Here is a 23,150-nt window from a genome sequence, read left to right as displayed (position 1 = left end):
AGAACTTTGAAAAGGCCATTGGCCCAAGACAGTAGACACAGTTTACTTACTGCGGCAGACCCTGGGCCAGATTAAAGCTAGTGATTGGCAGATAAACTCTTTTCTTCAGCCTTAGTTGACTGCCTTCACTGTTCAGGGCTCAAATTCCCTGCATTCCAAGCCTGTCGCTGGTCTCTTTTATAACCTCCCACTTCCTAGCTTAGCAATGAAGCCGTTGTGGCAATTTCAGGTACTGGAAAAGGCCTTGGGACCTCTCCTTCTCAACTGCCATCCTTCCAGACATCCTTTTCCATCTCCTCCCTCCCACTCCCCATCATTCATGCATCTTAGAGGTTGGCCCCCTGCCTTCCTGGGGACAGGCCCCTTAATACCTCAAAGCCACCCCTGAGATAATCCCACTTTGCTTCCATCCTAGCAGCCATAATGACGCTCCTTTCTGCCTGCCTATTCTTGCTCTTGCTTCTTTTCCAGGACCAGGGTTCTGTTGATGGGGTTCGTCCTCAGCTGAGAGGTGAGTCATAGCATATCTTGGTTAGCTTTTGCAAAACTTTGCCAGGTTAGAGCAGCCATGCAGAAAGGAAACCCAGAAAGAGGCAGCCGTCTGAATGTTTGTGGCTTAAATATTTATATGACGGGTCCTTTCCCTTTTCCTATCACACTATAAAGCTCTCTTCCCAGCTGATGCTTTGGTCTTAATTTTGGATTCAGCACTAACCTAGCATCAAGATTAACTTTACTTTAGTGTTACAACATTATTGTGAATGCCAGTTTTATAATCCCAGTCCAAGAGCTTCTGTTCTCAATCAATCAATCAATCAAGGGGGCGTGCATAAGCGCACCAACGTCCCTGTCCTATTGTTTCTTTTATTTTTCTTATATGTATCCATTTCATGTATTCATAACTATGTTTATACCTATTATCTTGTAAGCGATTGACAAATCAAATTAAATAAAAAATAAAAAAATTATTTGAGTTCAGGAAAGAACTGAGTGCCTAAGTAGAATATATAGAAATTGAGCACCCTCTCCAGTCTCCAATAACTCCAATAATTGCCTGCACAGCGTCCTGTTGAAAGAAATAATTTCATGAAGCCCTGGGATTTGACATTTGATTCCGGAGCCTTTTCTGGCTGGGGGAATTGCAACTTTATTCTGCTTCTGGAGAGCAAGTTGCAGTCTGAGATTCTCATAGAATAACTGGGAGATAATTTATAATGCCATGGTAGAGCTCAGTGAAATGGGTTTTCTAGGATTCTGCACAAGCTACCAATGTCCTATTTAGCCTTCTCAACTGATTTCTTGCTTCTGTGAGTAGGAGGTAGCTGCCCGTCTTCTCAAATAAAATCTACTTTCAAAGATTGCACCGAAGGAGAGATAATGAAAAGGTTTATCAATAGAATAAGAAAGAGGGAGTCAGGAGAATAGAAAGCTTATTATTTAATCTGTGGAACTCCTTGTAATAGGAAGCCTTTAGTGCAAACAGTAAGGCTTGATTCTTTTTGGAAGGTAGCTGATCCAAGAAGGTCAGATCCAAGATTTAGAATAGAACAGAACAGAATAGAAATAATGGGATGGGATGGAATGGGATGGAATGGAATGGAATGGAATAGAATAGAATAGAATAGAATAGAATAGAATAGAATAGAATAGAATAGAATAGAATAGAATAGAATAGAATAGAATAGAATAGAAATAATGGGATGGGATGGGATAGAACAGAACAGAACAGAAAATAATTCTTTATTGGCCATGTGTGATTAGATACACAAGGAATTTGTCTCTGGTGCATAAGCTCTCATGGTACATACAAACAACAAAGTGATAAGTCTTAGTGTATATGCAATCAACAGTATAAATACAAACAACAAAGTGATAAGATTTGAAGAAGGTTTCAATGCAGATCAAGCTATAATGGATACAAGTATTTCTTTACATACTAATGCGTTTTTAATTCTCTTTTCTACAAATGCAGAAGAAAGTCATAATCTAAAACATCCATCAATGGCTATTAGGCATAGCAGTTATTTCTCTCTCGACCCTCTTTCTAGCAGCTAATGTTTTCAGGGTTATTGTATTCATCAGTTACAGCCCTGAATATTTTCCAGCTCTTGAGCTTGCAATCTCAAATTCTGGATCCATAAGAAAAAGAGATGGAAAGAAAAGAAGAAACAAGGGAAAATTCAGACACTGACCGTTAAAATTATAGTTTTTGGTCTGTCTTGCTGAACAAAAACAGCAATCAGTTCAGTGACGGTTGGAGGAAATGCAAAGGGAGATGGTTTTTCAGAAGATGTAATGGAATTACTTTGACTCTCACACTTTTCTTGCTTCTTAAGATCAAATTTTCTTTTGACCCTGAAGTTAGCTATTCTACCATACTCCTTTGGCAGGAGATTTCAGGCAGTTACTGTATTTGCTTACAATCTCTAGGGATCACAGAATAGAGCAAATATGTGTGATGGGTAGTAAAAATATTTTACTGCAATGTAAAGACATGATGGATTTGTCAATATTTTAACATTTCCTCTGGTTTACAAGAGGATTTAATATAAATTCTCTCTTGATATACATACCTACCTACTTACCTATCTACATATGTATATATACAATGAGTGTGTGTATGATTTATGTAATAGGACTGTGTTTGACATATTTATTTTTATACATCTTTTTGCTGTATGGTTTTTGTATGGCTCATTTCTTGTGAGATGGGTGGCTCTATAAATTTGATAGATAAATAAATAAGCATTTGTTGGACAAAAATAGTCTGCATCTGCCGGTCCATCCTTGACTGTTTGGGCTGCTGGGTGTGAATTTCTGTGATTTTTAGAGAATGGTGTGAAAGAGGCAAAAATACAATCTTGTTTTTGTTTTTTTCTCTGCAAGCCACCAATGTCAGGACAAAGACCGTGCCATTATTTCTTTTTGGCTTTATTATAATGACTGCAGATCAAACCTGAAGGCAAATCAGAACAAAGGCAGAGCCTCCATCGTTAATGTAAATCCCAGAAAAGTAATCCCATTTAACATTTCAAGTCCTATTAGAGTGAAATGCTCCGAGTTAAGCCAAAAACCTTCAACCCACCCTACAACTTGGTCAAAGATTTATGTGTAACATTAGTGAGTGTGTTGAACACTGAATATTCAAAGAGGATTGAAATATATACCCCAGTGGTTTTGTTATTTTGGAGGGAATATAGTCCTAAAGAAAAATACATTGTTACTGGCGTCATCTGACATACCATAATTCTGGTGCCAACAGACCAGCAGTAGAAAAATTGGAAGGGGGACTTAAGTCAGGTTGAAGGTTTATATATATCCTCCCTATTTAGGGTATGGTGTGAATCTTGGATAGTTTGGGATTAAACCACCTCTGCCAATAGCCCCATGTTCTCACACTCCATTTTAAGATGTTCCAGTGTCTGATTTTCCCACAATTGACCAAAGTCAGCAATAGAGGCTGAGGAGGAATGAGGAGAAGAAACAAGTTCTGGGATTTGTCTCTCCAAGAGAATTCCAGTACTAAATTCACAGGGAAAAATACAACATATGGAATAGTCTACACTAGAGGTCATAAGATTGTAGCATAACAGGAGAAATCATTGGAAGAAACTGTGAAGTTTTCATATGGGAAAAGATCATAAGGATGAATGTCTGTGGAGATTCTCAATCATCCAGGTTATGGTTGTCCTAAAGGTGCTTTTCCAAAATGCAACTGCACTTTCTTGGGTTTTTTTTCTCTTTGAAGGTGTTTCTGAATAAGTGAAGAAACTTCTTGGGTGAGAAGCAAAACATTTTCAAAGGAAAAATAAAACTCAAGGAAGTCTAGTTGCATTTTGAAAAAAGCACTTTTGGAATTATCATAAGGTTGGAATTCTATTTCCATCTAGTTGAGACGAAGTCCAAATGAATTCAGTGGGATCTACTTCTAATAGATCAGTGTCATACTTCTAATTTTTGAAAAAAACAAAACCTGTCCCCTTCTCCCAAATAGGTGCCCAGTGTAGGACAAGACCTACAGATCTGGTGTTCATTGTGGACAGCTCCCGAAGTGTGCGCCCCAATGAATTTGACAAAGTCAAGATTTTTGTGTCTCAGGTCATTGAGGCACTTGATGTAGGTCCTAATACAACCCGGGTTGGGGTCATCAACTATGCCAGTGCTGTCAAGAACGAATTGTCCCTAAGAACACACCAGACGAAGACCAGCCTCTTACAAGCAGTTCGCAGGATCGAGCCTCTCTCCACTGGGACCATGACAGGCCTGGCTATACAGTTTGCCATCAACAGAGCATTCAGTGAAGGAGAAGGAGCCAGGGTGAGATCCCCAGAGATCAACAAGGTGAGATTGTCAAGAAGCTTTTATTTTCTTCTTGCTTTGTTTTGTGGCCATCATTCCATGAACTTAGTTCTCCCCGTCTCTTGTTTGCAACCTGTGTTTTCAGGAGCACTGGTGGTCCTCAAAGTTCATTACATTTTGTGGGTACTTAGATGATTTTTTTAATGATTAAAGGTCTAATGAGATTTGGCATAGTTATTAGAAATCAAATAGTTCAAATAGCACCACTTGAACGCCATTGGCATTGACAAATTTACCATCAGTCACTTGCAAAAGGCAGCTTTACTCAAAACAGTTTACATCCTGTGATGATTTCTGTTACCATTAAACATCCACTTCTGCCTATCCCAGGTCCTTGGGAAAGACTTGATAGGTAGACAAAAATGCCAAATCCAGTCTGAGCATCTGACTGACTGTGCAAAGAACCATAATAATATCTGAACCATTAAACTGCAGGACTAATGGGAAGTGTGGAAACTTAATGCTCCTGACATGTCTCAGGGCTGAGGTCTCCAAAAGACATATTCTCCCTTCCTAGGGACCTCATCTTCTCACAGCAATTTAATGAGATACAGTAGAATCTCAGGTTGCGACCATAATCCGTTCCAGGACTACGGTTACAACCTGATTTGGTCATGACTGGAAGCACGACCATCTGCACATGCACAGACCCCAAAAAACAACAAAATTGGTGGTGAAGGGGAAATCGCCATGGCAGGGAAAATCACCACAGATATTTTTGGGTTTGCTTGGTCATGACCTGAAGATCTGTTCACGACCAGAAGCAAAACAGAAGCAATAATTCTGGTTGTCACCTGATTTGGTCGCGAACAGAAGCGTTCGTGACCCAAGATTCCACTATACTTGCTTTACCACTATTATTAGCTACTAGGAAAAATGTTTAGAATTCCCAGCTTCATGTGCACCACATCTAACAAGCCTTGGAAGGTCACTTGAGGCCTATAGACCTGCAATTGATCACTAACATCCAAGAGGAATATAGGTTTATCCTTGAACAAATGCTTTCATTCCTTTTATTTTTCATATTTAATTTCATAACATACCTTCTCTTCCCCAAACTGCTCTTCTGCTTTTCAGTTACCAAACTGACGCTTAGTCACAACTCAGGGTAACAACCTTTTGATGAAATGTCTCCTCATCAAGTCCTTCAGGAGGAACAAATTTTACCTTCTGCCATACATTCCTTCCCGCTTGTCTTTGTTGTTTTCTGAAGTACCACTTCAGATTCCCTGACCTCATAGAACTAGTCACAAAGCCACAAAGCTCTCATGGTACAGTTTGGAGAATTGGTACACCTCAGCTTTGTGGGATGATGGGGTCAACAAATTCATCAAGCCATGATGCTCTGTTGGTTAAGATAGGCTATAAAAATGTAGTTCTTTGAAGAACAGATTTGGGTGAAAGTGAAGAGCCCTTCAAGGCATTTAGGTTTTAGGTATAAGTGCCCTTTTCTATAAGCATTTTATTCTTGGAGGGATTTAAAGTTAGCTAAATATAGTTGACTTCATCACCTTGAGTTTCCCTCACAGGTGGGCTAGAAGCTAAATATATACCAATTGCTAAAGTCAGGTATTCCTTGAGGAGAGCCATAAGTCAATGAGAGAAAAAAAATCTCTTATGGAAAAGAACTTGAAACACTAAATTAAGTTCCTTTTAGGTCCTTAACATTTTCACAAAGATACCTGTTATTGTTATTGTTTTTGTTGTTATGACTATTTCTGGTGCAGGGGAAATATTTTTTACCTCAGACAGAAGGCCCTTCCAACTTCATTAAAAGAACCTTATGGATCATGAAGACCTTTGGCCTTAAGGAAATGGTAGACCACAATTTAGCTGGCATCTCATTGTTTTTAAACCAAACAGAGTTTCAATTTCTTTCACAAGCTGAAAAGAAAATTTCTGCTTATTCTCTTTTTCTCATAAAAGAACAGTTTGTGCGACATGGTCCATGCATTCTGTTTCCAAATATTGATTCATGTCAAGTCACTGTACATGGGAAACTGGTTGTTGCGCTCTGATTCATGACTACAGATGTTTGTTCAACACTTGTAAGAAACGTTTGTACATAAAGTTGCATGTGTGAAGTCTTTTTATAGTGTTTAACTAGGAATGCCTAAAGATGGAAGCTGATTATCACAGTTGATTATCACATGGGCATCTGTCTTCATTCTATGTGTGGGGATCAAGACTAAATATTTATTTATCTGGGACAGATTTTCTTTTCTTTTGCTTGGATAATCACAGTTTATTTAGCTTCTATTTTTTAAATCTCTAATTCCTAATGGAGTCATTCTTTTCATTTGGGATCAAGATTCAGAACTCTGGTCTGTTCCTTCTTCTTGTGCCATATCCGCCATCGGATGTTGGCGATCATGTTGGTAATCCTATTTTTAATCCATAGCCGCATAAAAAAGTGCTGTTGAGTTTTGTCCAAACTAGTCCCTTAGATTTTGAAGCCATGATGTTCTTCTGCCTGGACATCATTTGCCTTCAATCTTTCCTTGGAGGATTAAGTGAAGTATGCTGCATTTTTCTGGTTGTTGCATCCCATGTCCAAAATATTCTAACTTTCACTTTGTTATGGTTTTGATGATTTCCCTTGCCTTTCCCAGGCGGGTTATCACCTCCTCATTTCTGATTTTGCCAACCCAACTTGTATGTAACAGCTGCCTGTAAATCCACATTTCAAATGCTTCTAGTCTCTTCAAGTGACTTTCTGTCAGAGACCAATTCTCCACTCAGTAGAGCAGGATAGACAAGATGTAGCATCTGACAAGCTTGATTTTCAGTCTGGTCTGTTTAGAATGAGCAAATGACTCAAGATCTGATTATCTGCTTTGGCAGTCCAGGTTAGGCTGGTTCAGAATCTTCTTACTTTTTTTTTTTAAAAATAGGTGGGTAGGTATTTTCACTTGTTTTTCTCAACATATGACATGGCCAAAAAATCTGTTCACGCTTCTTTGACCTGCTTATTCACAGCAGTGGAACGTGCTTCCTAGGGAGATTTCTTTCTCTGCAACACTTCTTGGACTATATAAATGAATTGCTTAAAGGCAAAAAGGGTTTGTTAGTGAAGCTATGAAGTTGCAAATATCACACAGTCTTGATTTCTTAAAAAAAGAGGGAGGCATAAGAGATTTTACAGCTCCACCTATTGCTGAGATTGGTATGTTACACCATTTCAAACACACCAATCTAATTCAGTTTGTCTAAATGGTATTTGCATAACAATCCAGTTAAGGCCAAGTTGTATGTGGACCTTTCATTTCTCAATTTCTTTATTTATTTCAATAAACTCAATTCATTGACACCAATGTACAATGAACTTAAAAGGAGTTTGTGTGGGCTTTAAAAGTTAACATTAGACAGAAATAATTAGTGTAATGGTATATGGGGAGGACCTTGGCAAATGGGAGGAAGAACCCCGGATGGCACAACAGGCATGTAAAAGATTTCTCAGCCTACAGAAGGAGAGCAGATGTGGGATCCATTTCAGAAAGGACCCTCCCCAGTTTCCAGAAAGTAAAAGGAAAGAAGGGGAGAAAATGTCTAGGAAGTGTCAGCTTTGGAAGCCATATTCCACGCTGCCACATAGCCTGGGAGAGTGGAAGAGGGGTGATTTCAATTAAGTAGCTCTAAGTAGACAAAATAAAATTCTTTTGTTAGTCCAAGGTCATTTAGTATGGTGCAGTGTGAAATAAGGATCTTACGTTTGGACGGATCATGATTGGGCCATCATGATGTGATGGCGACCAAGGGGGGTGGGGGTGGATTTGTAGTTTGAGAAATTGTGGAAAGCCAAAAAAACCTTTTAGATTCAGGTTTCCACAGATGTGCTAGGTGCTATTGTAATAAAGGTACTTTTGAGATATGCTTATCTCGAAGTTACTGATTGGAATGGAGGTTTGCTGGAACGCTGACAGGGACATTCTCAAGCATCCAGGTTATGGTTGTTTCAAATGTGCTTTTTTTTTTTTTAAAGGCTTTTTTTTACATATCACTTCTTATCCAAGAAGCTTCATCAGTTCTGACCTTTATCAGCTTCTTGGATGAGAAGCAAATGTTTTCTTCTTCAAAGAGAAAACATTTCTTCCTCCAGAAAAAAACATAGTCCAGTTGCATTTTGCAAACCAAAAAACCCACCTTTGAAACAAAGGAGAAATGTTTTCAGTAAATGTTCAGTAGAAATGTTTCTAGAAGCCTGGCACTCTGACAAGTCAGCCATCCATAGACACATAGACATTAACAACATCTATAGGTTATGTAAAAGAGACAATCAACCAGCCCAAAAGAGAACGAAAAGACTCCAGCACTTCTCCATCAGCAATCAGCGCTGGGATCAACATAGATTAACTCCAAGGTTAACTTCAGACCAACAATCAAGTAAGCAATATCCCAATCAAGAAATTGGTCCTTGAAGAGCCCAACCAAACAATCTCTAAGACTGTTCCCACCCACCCACAGACACGCAAGACACCAGAATATAAATTGACAGTAAACAGCAGATAACAGATAATCAGAGTTGGAAGGGACCTTGTAGGTCATCTAGTCCAACCCCCTGCCCAAGTGGGAGACCCTGCACCATTTCTGACAGATGGCAATCCAATCTCTTCTTGAAAGTCTCAAGTGATGGTGCTTCCACAACTTCTGAGGGCAAGGTGTTCCATTGGTTGATTGTTTCCACTGTCAGAAAGTTTCTCCTTATTTCCAGGGTGAATCTCTCCTTGTTCAGTTTCCATCCATTATTCCTTGTCTGGCCTACAGCTGCTTTAGAAAATAGCTTGACCCCCTCCTCTCTGTGGCAGCCCCTCAAATACTGGAAGATTGCTATCATGTCTCCCTTGGTCCTTCTCTTTACTAGAGTAGCCAAGCCCAGTTCCTGTAACTGTTCTTCATATGTTTTAGTCTCCAGTCCCCTAATCATCCTGGTGGCTCTTCTCTGTACTTTTTCTAGAGACTCTTTTCTAGAGTCATCAGCACTGATGATGTTACCTAGATAGGGTAACAAAACATCTGCAAGAAAACAAGCAAGCTCAGAGAGCCCCAAGGATACCTCATTTCAATCCTGAGCAACAAATATTCTTTTTTGGTAATGTTTTCAGTCTGGCAAGATTCTGTTAATATAATCTTACAATAGAGTTAGTATTCCTTGCTTTGCTTCTTGTCTAGATTACCCCGAAGGCCTGACAATGAGATCCATGTCCTTTGCAAGAGATATCCCTTGCTACCTCATTTCTTCAGCAGCTGAATGTGATTCAAAAATATGCTGGCTGGTGCCCTACTTTCACAACCGTTCATGCTGCTCTTGCATTTTTGCCACTGAGCTCTCGAGAAAAAAAGCCCTGGATGTAACTGAGCCTATGAATCAGGTGCATTGTATCACCTGACACTTCTACAGCAGAAACAAGGAAGGTATCTTCAAAGCAAACGATACCGTGAAACTGAATGGGGCAGCCAAGCACTTGCATGCAATAAAAAAAAAAAATCTGGATCTCTCCCCTTTCAGATCTTTTCCCCCCATTCTTGTTGTTCTTCAGTTGATTTAATTATTAGAATGCTTCACCTTTTATTCACCTAACTTAGCCAGGCAGATGTCCAGCAATTTGAACAGCTGTAGCTGCATTTAACTCTGAACATAATGAGGCTTCAACAGGCTGCAGCCCTATGAAGAGAAGATTCTTGAAAATTTGGAGAAGAGGCATAGAATATGCTGAATGGGATTGGGGTGGGATGTCAGGTCTGCCCATGGCCTTTTAGAGTTACATGACAAATGTTTATATAAGGTGACATCTGTCAAGGGTGGGTCAACAGCGTGATTGATGCCCTATTCCTTTTTTACATATGAACCACATTAAACAGGGATGAAGTTTTGCAGTCAGCATCCTCATACACATACACACACGTGTGTGGGGGTGTGTGTGTGGGGGTGCAAATAAAATATGAACTATATGAAAAATGTTTAAGGAACTGGAGAGAAAAGACAGAAAGTAATTTTAAGATGATAAATAATTGTATTTGATTCTGACCAGAAAAATCCAATTATGAGTTTTTTAGAGAAAAAAATAATAAAAATCAAAGAACTATTCTGTTACACTTCCAGTTGTTTCTTTCTTTCTTTCTTTCTTTCTTTCTTTCTTTCTTTCTTTCTTTCTTTCTTTTCTTTCTTTCTTTCTTTCTTTCTTCCTTCCTTCCTTCCTTCCTTCCTTCCTTCCTTCCTTCCTTCCTTCCTTCCTTCCTTCCTTCCTTCCTTCCTTTCTTTCTTTTCTTCTTCCACTCATTTCAGCCAAATATATGGCTCTCCCTCCTGGCAATCAGGCAGCACTGGCTCGTGTTATGGTTCATCCCTTTTAAGGCCCAGATACATTCTCTCCTTTTACGATGTACTCTGGGGGCCTTTCCTTGGGCCAAAGTGCCTTTTAATAAAGGAGCGAGAGATTATTACAACATCTAGGGAATAGGATCCTTGGTTTCTATTTGTGGTCGAGATAGCTGAATATTAATCTCACTTGGTATGATAAACATCATCAGGGAAAGGTAAACAGCATCCCTCCATCTCAACTATTGCTGGGCCCTGTTGGGGGAAAAACCCCCCAATGAAGTCTTCATTGTCTCATTCCCAGGTGGCTATTGTAGTGACCGACGGTCACCCCCAGGATGGGGTGAAAGATGTATCAGCAAGGGCAAGAGCTCTTGGGATTGAAATCTTTGCCATTGGCGTGGGCCGCGTTGACATGCATACATTGCGACAGATAGCCAGCCAGCCCTCGGACGACCATGTGGATTATGTTGAAAGTTATAGTGTCATTGAGAAGCTGACCAAAAAGTTTCAGGAAGCTTTCTGTGGTAAGTCTGAAACTTTCCTGAAGGAAACACCTATGAGAAGTTGTCCTTTCCCAACTACAAGATGTTCCTGTCTGTGTATTTCATTGTTAAAAATAGGCAGGTGATTAGAAATAACTAGGAAGCGAAGAGAATTCACATGGGGCATTTTATAAGTCGCTTAGTTTATACTAAGCTTATACGTTATATATATTAGTTTAGGGCTTACCCAGCTCTAATACTGTATTGTGATAAAAAATTGTGGGGGATACTATCCTGAAATACATGCAGTATTCTTGGCAACTGAAGAGAAGCTGCTTGTCCTGATATTCTTTGGTAGTGTCCCATCCAAATACTCACCATATCTGATCCTACTTACGTTTGGAGACTAGATAAAATCAGCCACATTCTATCACCTGCTAAGTCTCAGGAAATATAGGTAAAGGTAAAGGTTCCCCTCGCACATATGTGCAAGTTGTTTCCGACTCTAGGGTGCTCATCTCCATTACAAAGCCAAAGAGCCAGCGCTGTCCGAAGGTCATGTGGCTGGCATGACTAAACGCCAAAGGCGCACAGAATGCTGTTACCTTCCCACCAAAGAGGTCCCTATTTTTCTACTTGTATTTTTTTTTTAACATGCTTTCAAACTTCTAGGTTGGTAGAAGCTGGGACAAGTAACGGGAGCTCACTCCATTAAGCAGTGCTAGGGATTCGAACCTCCGAACTGTCAACCTTTCTGATCGACAAGCTCAGTGTCTTAGCCACTGAGCCACCTGTGTCCCTGTATATCCTGCACCATAAAGTGCCTTTTGCCTAGGTTCTGGGGCTGATGCATCTTCTTTGTTTAGGATCCTCCAAGCATGCATATGTCTCATGGGCGATTAAGCAAGAGATCAGGGGTGGGATTCTACCAGTTCACACCTATTCGCTAGAACCAGTTGTTAACATTCTAAGCAGTTCAGAGAACCGGTTGTTAAAAAATTTGAATCCCACCCCTGCAAGAGAACCTGGTTAAAAAACTTATGAAGAAAGGAACATTTAGATGGTTTATAAGGTCAGATGTTGATTCCAGGAGATTGGAATTGATAAAGTTTCTAGGTCAGGGGTGTCAAACTGGCAGACTGCGGACTGGATGTGTCACGTGCAAGTTTGACACCCATGTCAAAGAAGAATGATACTGAAGCCAAAATATTTTGATCAAAGAAAAGAATACAAGCACTTTTGTTTCCATGCAGAGATTGCTTCTGTGCTTTGTGCTTGGAGTGGAAAAGAATGAAACTTTGATTTTGGGTTTTACCAATTAGATTGATAGATCTTTATAGAAATGGCTTGTTCATATTATTATGAAAAAGCAAAAAAGGTGTGATTTGATGTCAATGCCTTATTCTACTGCAACAGACAGAGTCGGAAGTCAGTGTTTCTTTTTTCCTTATCCTTGCTCACTTCTCTTCCCCCTCTTCCCCATCCCCGTTTTCCTATTTACTTTTGTATATTGCATCTCATTTTATCTTATAACTCCATAAAAACGTTAAACCGAGAAAGAAGAATGATACTGAAAGTTAAAGTCAAACCTGCTTGTTACTGTGTTTATTGTTTTATCACTTTACAGTTGTGTCAGATTTGTGTGCCACCAGAGACCATGATTGCCAGCAGCTTTGTGTCACCACAGGAGCCTCGTATGCCTGTGCTTGTGAAGTGGGTTTCATTCTTAACAGTGATGGGAAGACCTGCAGTGGTAAATAATTTTTGGTCAAAACTTTGTAAAGGGAACCAAAGTTGATTCAAAGTCATGGAAATGTGTGACCAATTCACAAAGTGTGAAACACCTCATTCAGATAATCAGAGTCGGAAGGGACCTTGTAGGTCATCTAGTCCAATCCCCTGCCCAAGCATTTCTGACAGGTGGGAGTCCAATCTCTTCTTGAAATTCTCAAGTGATGACGCTCCCACAACTTCCGAAGGCAACTTCTGTTCCATTGGTTGATTTTCTCACTGTCAGAAAGTTTCTCCTTATTTCCAGGTTAAATCTCTCCTTGTTCAGCTTCCATCCATTATTTTTGTCTGGCCTTCGGTTACTTTAGAAAATAGCCATGCCCAGTTCCTGTAACCATTCTTTATATACAGTATTTTAGTCTCCAGTCCCCTAATCATCCTGGTTGCTCTTCTCTGTATTCTTTTGAGGGTAAACTGCCATGCTGTAAAACAGCCAAAGAGAACAATGAACATGCTTTCAGACATGAATCTTAGATTCTGAATTTGTCTTGTCTAGTGCAGGGGTCTGTAAACTGGCACCGGTCTGAAGCATGCCAGAAACTAGTCTATGAAAACAAGTGAAGCCCCATCCATTGGTTGCAGGCAGCACATGAAATTATGCCGCTCCAGTCCACAGAAAAATCTACATGCGTGGAATCAGTCCCTGGTGCCCAGAAGGTTTGGGGCCACTGGTCTAGTGTACAGTTCAGTAGTTTATTATTGTATATTATGGTGTATAGTAGAATAACCCATTCTTGAAAATAGGGGGCCAAAGCAGAAATTATAGGGCTTAAACATAACAACTTATTTTACTTCTTGTAGTGAGGACACACCACTGAATTCTTTAAATCCAGTTTTTAAAGAAGCGTTGCTATCTGAATGGAAGAAGTGATTCTTTTTTTCAGTAGTGTCCTTTTTTCCCGTTTTCTGTTTTTCACTTCCCTACAGTATGTAATGGAGGCGCTGCCACAGATCTCATCTTTCTGATAGATGGGTCGAAGAGTGTGAGGCCTGAGAACTTTGAGTTGGTGAAGAGATTCATTAACCAGATTGTGGATTCTCTGGAGGTGTCAGATAAAAACACTCAGGTGGGCCTGGTCCAGTACTCTAGCTCAGTCAAGCAGGAGTTCCCACTGGGGCAATATAAGAACAAGAAGGATATCAAAACAGCAGTGAGAAAGATGACATATATGGAAAAGGGCACCATGACTGGCCAGGCTTTGAAATACCTCGTTGACAATTCCTTCGCCATCTCTAGTGGAGCAAGGCCTGGTGTCCCTAAGGTGGCCATTGTATTTACTGATGGACGCTCCCAAGATTACATCAATGATGCAGCCAAGAAAGCTAAAGAATTAGGTAAGCATTTGGAAATTAGGGCCACAATTTGATGAGAGCTCAGTTCAGTCAGCTGCTTAATCTCATAAATTGAGAACATTGTACTGCGAGGGGTCCTTGGTGCTCTCTGAGCTTGGTTGTTTGGGACACTGATGAAGTGACCCTAGTTTGGGTAATGAAACATCTGCAAGAAAACAACGAAGCTCAGAGAATACCAAGGACCCCTCATTTCAACCCTGAGCTGCTAATATTCTCCTTTATTGGTAGATTGTATTATATAAATGAGAATTATATTTCCACCATAGTAGCACCCATGGTGGTATGCTACCGGTTCGGCCTGGTTCGACCGAACTGGTAGCAAAAATTGCTACCGGTTCAGCTGAACTGGTAGTAAAGAAAGCTTCCAACGATCAGCTGAGAGGAGGGAAAAAAGCCTCAGCTGAGAGGATAAAGAAGAGGAAAGCGCAAGATCGGTCCTTTCACCCGCCCCTGCGCTTTTCTCTTCTTTGTCCTCTCAGCTAATAGATGCTTCAGGGCTCAGCTGGTGTGTGGAAAGCTGCACGCATGCATTAGGCACATGCTCAATCACCGAACCAGTAGTGGAACAGATAGGATCCCACTGCTGCATAGTACATTCCCTTTTCTCTTCTGGGGTTTATCAATCCACTCTTTTCTGTTGCATCCAACGCATGCAACTATGATTTCATAATGTTTACAAAAGCTAGATGTGAACTTGACAAAGCCAGGAGAAACATAACAAAGTCATTTGCCTGATGCAATACCTGAAAATCATTGTCAGAAGATAAGGTGATGGCCCCTAGAGAAGTAACAGTCCAGACGAAAAGCTTTTATTTATAATCCTTCCATGTTTCCCAGGCTTTTTTTTAAAAAAAAATATTTACATACAGACCCGCACAATGCTTTTTGATCAATAGTGCTTTTATTCTGCTTTCATGAACAGGGCGAGACGCAAATGATTAGATCTGGTTTGTTTCAGGGTACAAGATGTTTGCTGTTGGAGTGGGCAATGCCATTGAAGATGAACTCAAGGCAATTGCCTCTGAACCAGTGGCAGAGCACTACTTCTATACAGCTGATTTCCGAACCATCAACCAAATTGGAAAGAAGCTGCAGACTAAAATATGTGTTGGTAAGTGAAGTTGTGCATAGGATATTAAGAGTGCAACACTGTGACTTTTTGTTTTGACAAATATCGTGTTTCCCCGAAAATATGAACTACCCTGAAAGTAAGCCCTAGTTTGATTTTTACATGTGTGCCCAATGTAAGCTCTATCCCCAAAATAAGCCCTAGTTAAGACCCTGCCCACTCCGTTGCACCTGGTTGCATGGGGTGGGGTGAAGTGCATAGGTAAAAATCAAATGAGGGTGGGGAGGGGGGGTGTTGAGCTGCTTACCTTCAGACAGTTGCAGCCAGGCCTTGCACATCCTGACTTCAAGAAAGGCCTCTGATGACAAAACATCCCATCCTGCCATCAAGGTGAGTTTCTTAAACATGATGACTGTCAGGTAGACACAAAGCTGGCCCTACTATTATGTAAAATTAAGCACTGATTTCCAGCAAAGGGAAGACAATCTGTTAGAGGATATAACAACTCATATCATATAGTCCAGGGGTCCCCAACCACCAGTCCGCGGACCGGTACCGGTCCGTGGAACAAGTCCTACCGGGCCGCTGGCTTGCTGGGCGCCGCCATCTTGTTTTGATGAAAAAGTGCTTCCGGTGAGCTTTTCCGGGTAGAAAGCTCACCGGAAGCACTTTTTCATCAAAGCAAGATGGCGGCGCCCAGCTGATGTCGGTACCGGGCCGCGCCATAAAAAAGGTTGGGGATACCGGGCCGTGGCGTAAAAAAGGTTGGGGATCACTGATATAGTCTGTCTATTATTTTTCAAACCTGCTTCCCTCAAGGAAGGCAGAGAACACTGTCATGATCAACATTGAATTAAATTGCTCAACTGGTGAACTTCTCCATGAAAGTGATGTTGGTGGAGAGTCTCCTCCCTTGTTGGGTCTCACATTTCAAAGTGCTTCAGTCTGACCCTGAACAGATGGTAGAAAGAATCAATCCCTTCAAGAGTTACTTGTAAGCTATTATTTGAAATGCTCAATTAACCTTCTTGAGGATGGTCCAGCCATCAGTTGAATGCTCAAAGAGCTCAACTCATTTTCACAGCAAGGATTAGTCTGTTCTTGCATCTTGAGTTAAAACATACTCAATGCTTACGATGTTCAGTCTCTTTCTGTGAAATGATGTTTTGGGTTGTTGTTTTTTTGTCCAAGTAGGGGCTAGAACACGACAAACACATTTCCAAAAGTGAGGGCTGCAGCCCATTGGCTTTCACAACCCATTGCAGATCCACCCGTAAAAATACCAGATGAATCAATGTGCCAAAGGAAGGGGTTGGGAACTTTTAACAAAATTTCAGAACGACAGAGTTGGAAGAGACTTCAGAGATAATCTAGTTCAACCCTTGCTCAAGTGGAAGACCCTATACCATTTCAGACAAATGGCTGTCCAGCCTCTTCTTAAAAGTTTCCAGTGATGGAGCACCTACAACTTCTAGAGACAAGTTGTTCTGCTCATTAATTGTCCTAACTATCAGGAAATCTCTCCTTAGTTCTAGATTGGATTTCTTCTTGATTAGTTTCCATCCATAGCTTCTTGTTCTTCTTCCAGATGTTTTGGAGAATAGGCTGACCCCCCTCTTTTTTGTGGCAGCCCCTCAAATATTGCTATCACTGCTATCAAGTCACCTGTAGTCTAGTAGTGGGATTCAAAAAATTTTACTACCAGTTTTGTGGGTGTGCCTTGGTGGGCGTGACATGCCTTGGTGGGTATGCTTTAGTGGGCATGGCAGTGGAAAGATACTGCAAAATCTCCATTCCTCCCCACCCCACTAACCTGCTTTCCAGCTCCGTTCTTCTGTGCAGGGCAACAAAAGAAGACCCACCTGATCAGCTGGGATGTGGGAGGCGGAGAATAGATGGGGGCGGGGCCAGTCAGAAGTGATATTTGCTGGTTGTCTGAACTACTCAAAATTTCTGCTCCCAGGTCACAAGAACCGGTCCAAACCTGCTGAATACCTCTGCTGTAGTCCTTCTTTTCATTAAACTAGACATACTTTTCATTGTTTTAAAAAGGGGTTGGGGTAGAAGTTAGTATGATAAATCTCTGGAAGTCAAATTGTTTCTCTTTCCATTCTTAAACACACACACACAGACACATCAACATTTCTTCCCAAATGATCCAAAATTGTTCTTCTGAAATTTAGTTTTCAAATGACAGAATTTCAGCAGTACAATTTTCTCTTTGAAAGAAAATTGGTTTGAATAGGCCTCTTGGTTGTATTGAACTTTTACTTTTGAGGAAATAAAACACGCAAAGTGCGGCTGAGAATTAGTTATTGCTGAATTTTAATGATGCAACGTTGCAATCTCAAGGCCAAAAATAGAGTGCTCTCAAATGGTTTGTAGTCTGCAATCACAGGTTGCCTGTCTGTGGACTAGACAAAATACTTTTCATAAACTTTCATCATTTCATAATACACAAGACCTATTTCCGATATTTTACTTACTGAACCGTTTTGTCTTGTCTCTTCAGAGGAAAATCCATGTGAATGCGAAGCTATGGTCAAATTCCAGAGAATGGTAGACAATCTCATAAAGGCATTGACCCGAAAACATATCCTTTTGGGGGCACTTGGAATAGAGTGCATTAGGGCTTCTTTGGGGCTTGAGGTGATTATGAAAAGCACAAACCTGATTTATACCAGGTGATGTACCTGTCCACTGCGCTTGAGATTTGAAGAGGAGGATATTTATGGTTCTTCCTAAGCAATGAAAAATGAGTGATTGCTGTATGTGTTGTTTAGGATTATTTATGTAGCTACTGATCTTATTTCAAAACCAACTCTCTACCCACAGTGCATACAATATTCCTCATATCTCCTGCTGTGATGTAGCGATAGATGATAGCTAGCTAGCTAGATAGATAGATACTGTATACCTAAAAGTAGATATAGATAGATGATAAATGGAGATATGAATGGATGGATGGACAGATAAGTAGATAGAGATAGATAGAGATAGATAGATAAATAATAGATAGTAGATAGATAGAGATAGATAAATAGAGGCAGACAGACAGATAGATGATAGATAGAGATATGGATGGATAGGTAAGTAGATAGATAGATAGATAGATAGATAGATAGATAGATAGATAGATAGATAGATAGATAGATAGATACAGATAGACAGACAGACATAAAGATGATAGATAGAGATATGGAAGGTTAGGTAGATCTCTCTTTCCCCCTCCCTCCCTCTCTCACCCTCTCCCTCCCTCTCCCTCCCTCCCTCTCTCTCTCTCTGGATAGTTAGGTAGATAGAGGTAGATATACTAGTGTGGCGTGGTGTGGTGAAAAATGATCCTGGAGAAAGGGGAGGTCAGAAAGACAGAAAGATGCTGTACTCACTCCTTTTCCATTTTTTGCTTAAGTGACTTTTACTCTTGGCAGCCATTAGAACCTTTCTATTTTGCTTAGAATGGTGTTTTGCAACCTGAATGACTTTTTAAGATGTGTGGACGTCAACTCCCTTGCTGGCTGATGAATTCTGGGAGTCGAAGCCCGCACATCTTAAAATTGCTGAGATTGATTCATATCTGTATCCAACAACTTTGTTTTTAACTTATTTTTGTTCCTTATTCAGTATTTCAATGATTTTTATTCATCCATCTCACTGAATTGAAACCACTCAAAATATGTTCATCTTCTTTCTATGTATGTTATTCCTTAAGTCTTGCTCACTGGAAGCTGTATCAAAAAAGCTTGCGATTCTAGAAAACAAGATCACTGTTTAAAAAGTTGGATATTGTGGCTTCTTACCAACTTAAAATGAATGTACCAGAAGACTCTTGCAGATGGATATGTCTTTCTGATGGTACCCAAAGTTCAACTATTGGAAGTGTCTTGGGGAAATGAAAAAGTCGAATCTTTAGCATTTAAACCATAGGAAAAGCTTACATTCTTGTTTATTGAGTGTAACTAAACTTTCTTTACCTCACAGAATATGCATGCATTAATTACCTGGAGAATTGTTTTAACCAAACTTTAATATATACATTTATTACATTTTAATGCATTGTTTTGCAGGTTCGGTGGATCCTAATTGAGATGTATTTTTGGCTTGGTGGGAATCCATTGTGTACTTTTTTTTTTTTTTTTAAAGAACATAATTTGATGTATGTGATGTTGAATATTACGGGTTTTTTTAAAATGGTAAATATCTATGAATTACATACAAATACATGAAAGAATGATATACTTGCTTGAATATGTTAGAATACGATGCATCTGCTACACACCTGAAAAAAGGTGAGTTTTGATATCTAATAATGATAATAACAAGAATAATAATAAAGACTGAATTTTCTGCTCCTAGCAGCATGACCCCTAGTATTAAAAGGTCACATCTGACCTTTTTTTTTTCTTTGTAAATTTTATTTGAGTTTTCACAAAAAAAAAATACAAATAAAACATCTTTTTTGAAAGTAGCATAATCCCGGGTTACATTTCTTCGTACAGACACAAATTCAATTTCATGCTCATTTTTATGTTCTATTCCATATCTTATTACTGTTTTACATTTTCTACATAGCTTCTTCCCTCTTTTAATTTTCTCAATTTTATTTTAATTATCTCGTCTCAATTCAAATCATTATATTTATACTTTTTGTCTGTCCTGTTTCAATTTCATATTATCTTTTCTCATTAAACAAAGTTTCTCCTGTAGTTGCTGATTGGAGTATGACACCTTTATATCTTTTAATTTTATCCATTTAACTCTTATTTAAGCTTCAATATATACTTTAGAGTTATAACGTTCAATATAATACATAACTTCCATTCGGATTCTGCTTGGTACATTCTTAAAATACACACTATATTCTTAAAAAAAAAGATTATAAATATATGTAATTAAAACAACACATTCCATTCCAATTCAATTCTATCATTAATGTTAATATTCATTAAAATCTTAACTTCTTTAACATTACTTTTCAATTAAATATCATACTTCTATGGGAACAGTTATAAGCTTTCCATAATTAATTCCCCCCCCTTCACTTATATTTTATAAAACATTAACTAATTAAAATGTTCCCGTCCCTTCCTAATTCAATTTTCTCATTTAATTTTATTAACAAACATTTCACTAGATTACAGTAACTATTTTATCCCTCATTTTAATCATACATTGTTTCCAATTTTCTAAAATTATTTCTATTACTAATATAACAATACAATTCTTATGTACCTTTACAGAATCCCTTTTTCAGTTAAATTTTCACCCATTATCTCTAAATAGGCCCTGTTTCTCTATATCTTGTTTCTGTCCTTTGTAACTTCTTTTCCTTTCCTTCTTCCCTCTCTTCTTCTCTCTCCCCTTTTTACCCCCTTGTCTCTCTACCTCTATGACTCTCTTCTGAATTCCCCTCTTCTATTGCTTTCCAATATTATATTTATTTTTTGAACTATTTTTCTATTCTTTGCTTGTTTTTTTTAAGTCTTAAATTCTCCATTCTCTTTCTCCTCTTTCCTTTTTCTTCCCCACATAGAATTACTTGTTCATTAAAGATGGCTTCTTCTTTGTCCCAGTCTTCTTGTTTTGCAGACGTTTCTTGTTGTTTCTCATAGTTCCAAATCTCCATTTCTAAGAATTGAAAAACGAAGCCAAAAGAACCCCTGCCTTCTTGTGCATCTTCTTTTTACTTTTTAAGTTCCATTTTCAATTCATCCAGAAGTAGTGCCATTGTATAAATTTTTAAACAACCACCTGATTAATTTTAGTCATTCAAATGCAATAACCAAAAATCCAAAGATCACCAAGTAATCCAAATACACGCAAGCTGTTTCTTTTTACTTTTTTTTTCATTTTCTCTTCCTGGGGTTCTGTTATTTAGTTGCCAAGTTTCAGTTAAAATGTATCTTTTAGAAGTCTTGTTGAAGTTTTACTGTAGATTCCTTTTAATTCCAGGCACTCTCCTCCCTTTTTTCCAGATCCTGCCCTTTTATTCTTTTTCTCTCCTTTCCTGCTTATAAAATTTTTTTAGTGTCCAGAAATCTTTATTATCCCTTTGACATTTTGTTTTATTTTCAGCTTAATTGCCTGTTGATGTCAAAGTGGATTTTTCCCCCCCGATTTCTTATTTAAGTCTCTTAGTTGTCAGTATAGGGAGAGGGAGAGAAGACATACTTCTTTTTTTCTCTTTTTCTTCTTTCTTCTCTCCCTTTCCACATCTGAGTTTTCTATAGTGAATTCATCTATGAATGTAATGACAATGACAGCAATTATGATGCTATCATTAGCTTCTAGATAGATAACTTCTAATGTACCAAAGTGTTGGAATTCATTGTTGGAACATATTTATATGCAACAACCATAGTAGTATTCAGCCAGTAGATGGCAGTGTTTACAAGTTTATATCTATGGTATATACTCTATGCTCTTTTGTTCCAAGCAGTTTCCTGTTTCCTGTTACAGTAATAGAGTTGAGCAGTAAGGCACATGGTGACTGTTCTCTTTATTTGCTCTATGTGGTACTTTATATAAACAGAATTTCTAACACAAGGATATTCCTAGGGTGTAATTAAAAGTCAAGACAGTAGCCATTATGGTGTGATCGAAGCTCAATCCTTTTTTATGTGTGATACGAATAAAATATGGCATAACTTCAATTACATGGCTTGGCATCATCTTGACTTTTTTTTTTTTTACCAAACCCTGTAGATATTCCTGAATGTTATTACTGCCTATATGCTAGATGAATATGATAACTATTTAGATGGTACAGTATCTATAGGCCAGTGAGCCCACCCAGGGATATGACCATTCCTGTTGGCTTTAGAAGATTAAAAACCAAGTCCCAAGCTATGCTATCTGTCTTTATCGTTTACCACCACTGCACCTTTTTCAGTGTGTGAGCACAAGTGGTTGAACTTGAGTTCATTTTTTTTCTTTCAAAGTGTTTGTATCAAAATATTGATACTTGAGGATACATAAATGGTCTTTGCAGAAATTTCATGCTAAATGAATGTTGTTTTGTCTGAAAAAAAATAAAAATAAAAATCACGGAAGAGTTTTGTGGCTTATGCTGATCGTCTCTCTTTTCTTCATATCTTAATCTTATTTTTCTGATTAAAAAGTTAAAAGTATTCCAAAGTAAAGGAATGTCAAAAAGATAAAAAAGTCAGGCTTGATTGGGTGAAAATCTTCAGGAAGTTGTTGGCTTTTATGCATTCTCAGTTTGTCTTCATGATGGTGCAGTGATCGACAAGCTCAGTGTCTTAGCCACTGAGCCACCACATCCATTTTCTTTTCTCATATATAGCTCAAGACATATTTACAGCCTTTAAGGACCCAAGCACAATCCATAGTGATAATTTTGTGAGCCATATTTAGTGCCAATAGATGGATGCTCCAGCTATTTTGCTACATAACAGCCCAAAATAGCTAGAATATATTAGCAGTCAGAAAGCTACTTTCTGCTTTGTTTTGGGTCAATTGAATAGAAAGAAACATTAATTAACTCTCTTTTCTCTTCTTGTACCAGTTTAAAATACGAAAAGTTGCATTCTTGGCGCCAATGTTAATTAGACATTAGATAGGCAACAATGTTTGGCAATGTAATTAGACTTTCTGAAAAGACTCAAACCAGCTTCTGATGCCAACTGCAAAGAAGTACGGCCTTTATTCCAGACACATTCTTAATCTTTTAATTACATGGTCCACATTAATTACGTAGAAATAAAGGTGACGTAGTAAAAGAAGCAATGTTGAATTTAACCATATGCGGCTGATG

The 23,150-nt window shown here is 38.8% G+C and overlaps 1 protein-coding gene across 1 annotated transcript; it reads left to right on the top strand.

Annotated features, from left to right (window-relative positions):
* Positions 1–267: 267 nt before the first annotated feature.
* On the top strand, positions 268–19,394 carry MATN1 (matrilin 1). The gene is made up of 8 exons (XM_026679411.2): positions 268–511; positions 3,995–4,341; positions 10,980–11,202; positions 12,788–12,913; positions 13,879–14,286; positions 15,263–15,415; positions 17,886–17,966; positions 19,096–19,394. The coding sequence occupies exons 1-8, from the start codon at positions 424–426 to the stop codon at positions 19,146–19,148; spliced, it is 1,479 nt and encodes a 492-aa protein (XP_026535196.2). The 5' UTR covers positions 268–423; the 3' UTR covers positions 19,149–19,394.
* The last annotated feature ends 3,756 nt before the right edge of the window (positions 19,395–23,150 follow it).

This window comes from Notechis scutatus, chromosome 8 (assembly GCF_049901735.1).
Source record: "Notechis scutatus isolate UNSWTSFEM ecotype Mainland chromosome 8, rNotScu1.2, whole genome shotgun sequence".
In the NCBI taxonomy this organism is placed as follows: Eukaryota; Metazoa; Chordata; class Lepidosauria; order Squamata; family Elapidae; genus Notechis; species Notechis scutatus.
Note: the sequence above shows the minus strand (reverse complement) of the source record. Positions and strands in the feature narration are given on the sequence as shown.

What these genes read in the sequence shown, in the direction of transcription:
- MATN1 (XM_026679411.2), top strand. Translation starts at nt 424, where the DNA reads ATGACGCTCCTTTCTGCCTGCCTATTCTTGCTCTTGCTTCTTTTCCAG. An exon ending in GATCCCCAGAGATCAACAAG is followed by an intron (nt 4,342 to 10,979) that starts GTGAGATTGTCA and finishes TCTCATTCCCAG; the next exon opens with GTGGCTATTGTAGTGACCGA. An exon ending in TGATGGGAAGACCTGCAGTG is followed by an intron (nt 12,914 to 13,878) that starts GTAAATAATTTT and finishes ACTTCCCTACAG; the next exon opens with TATGTAATGGAGGCGCTGCC.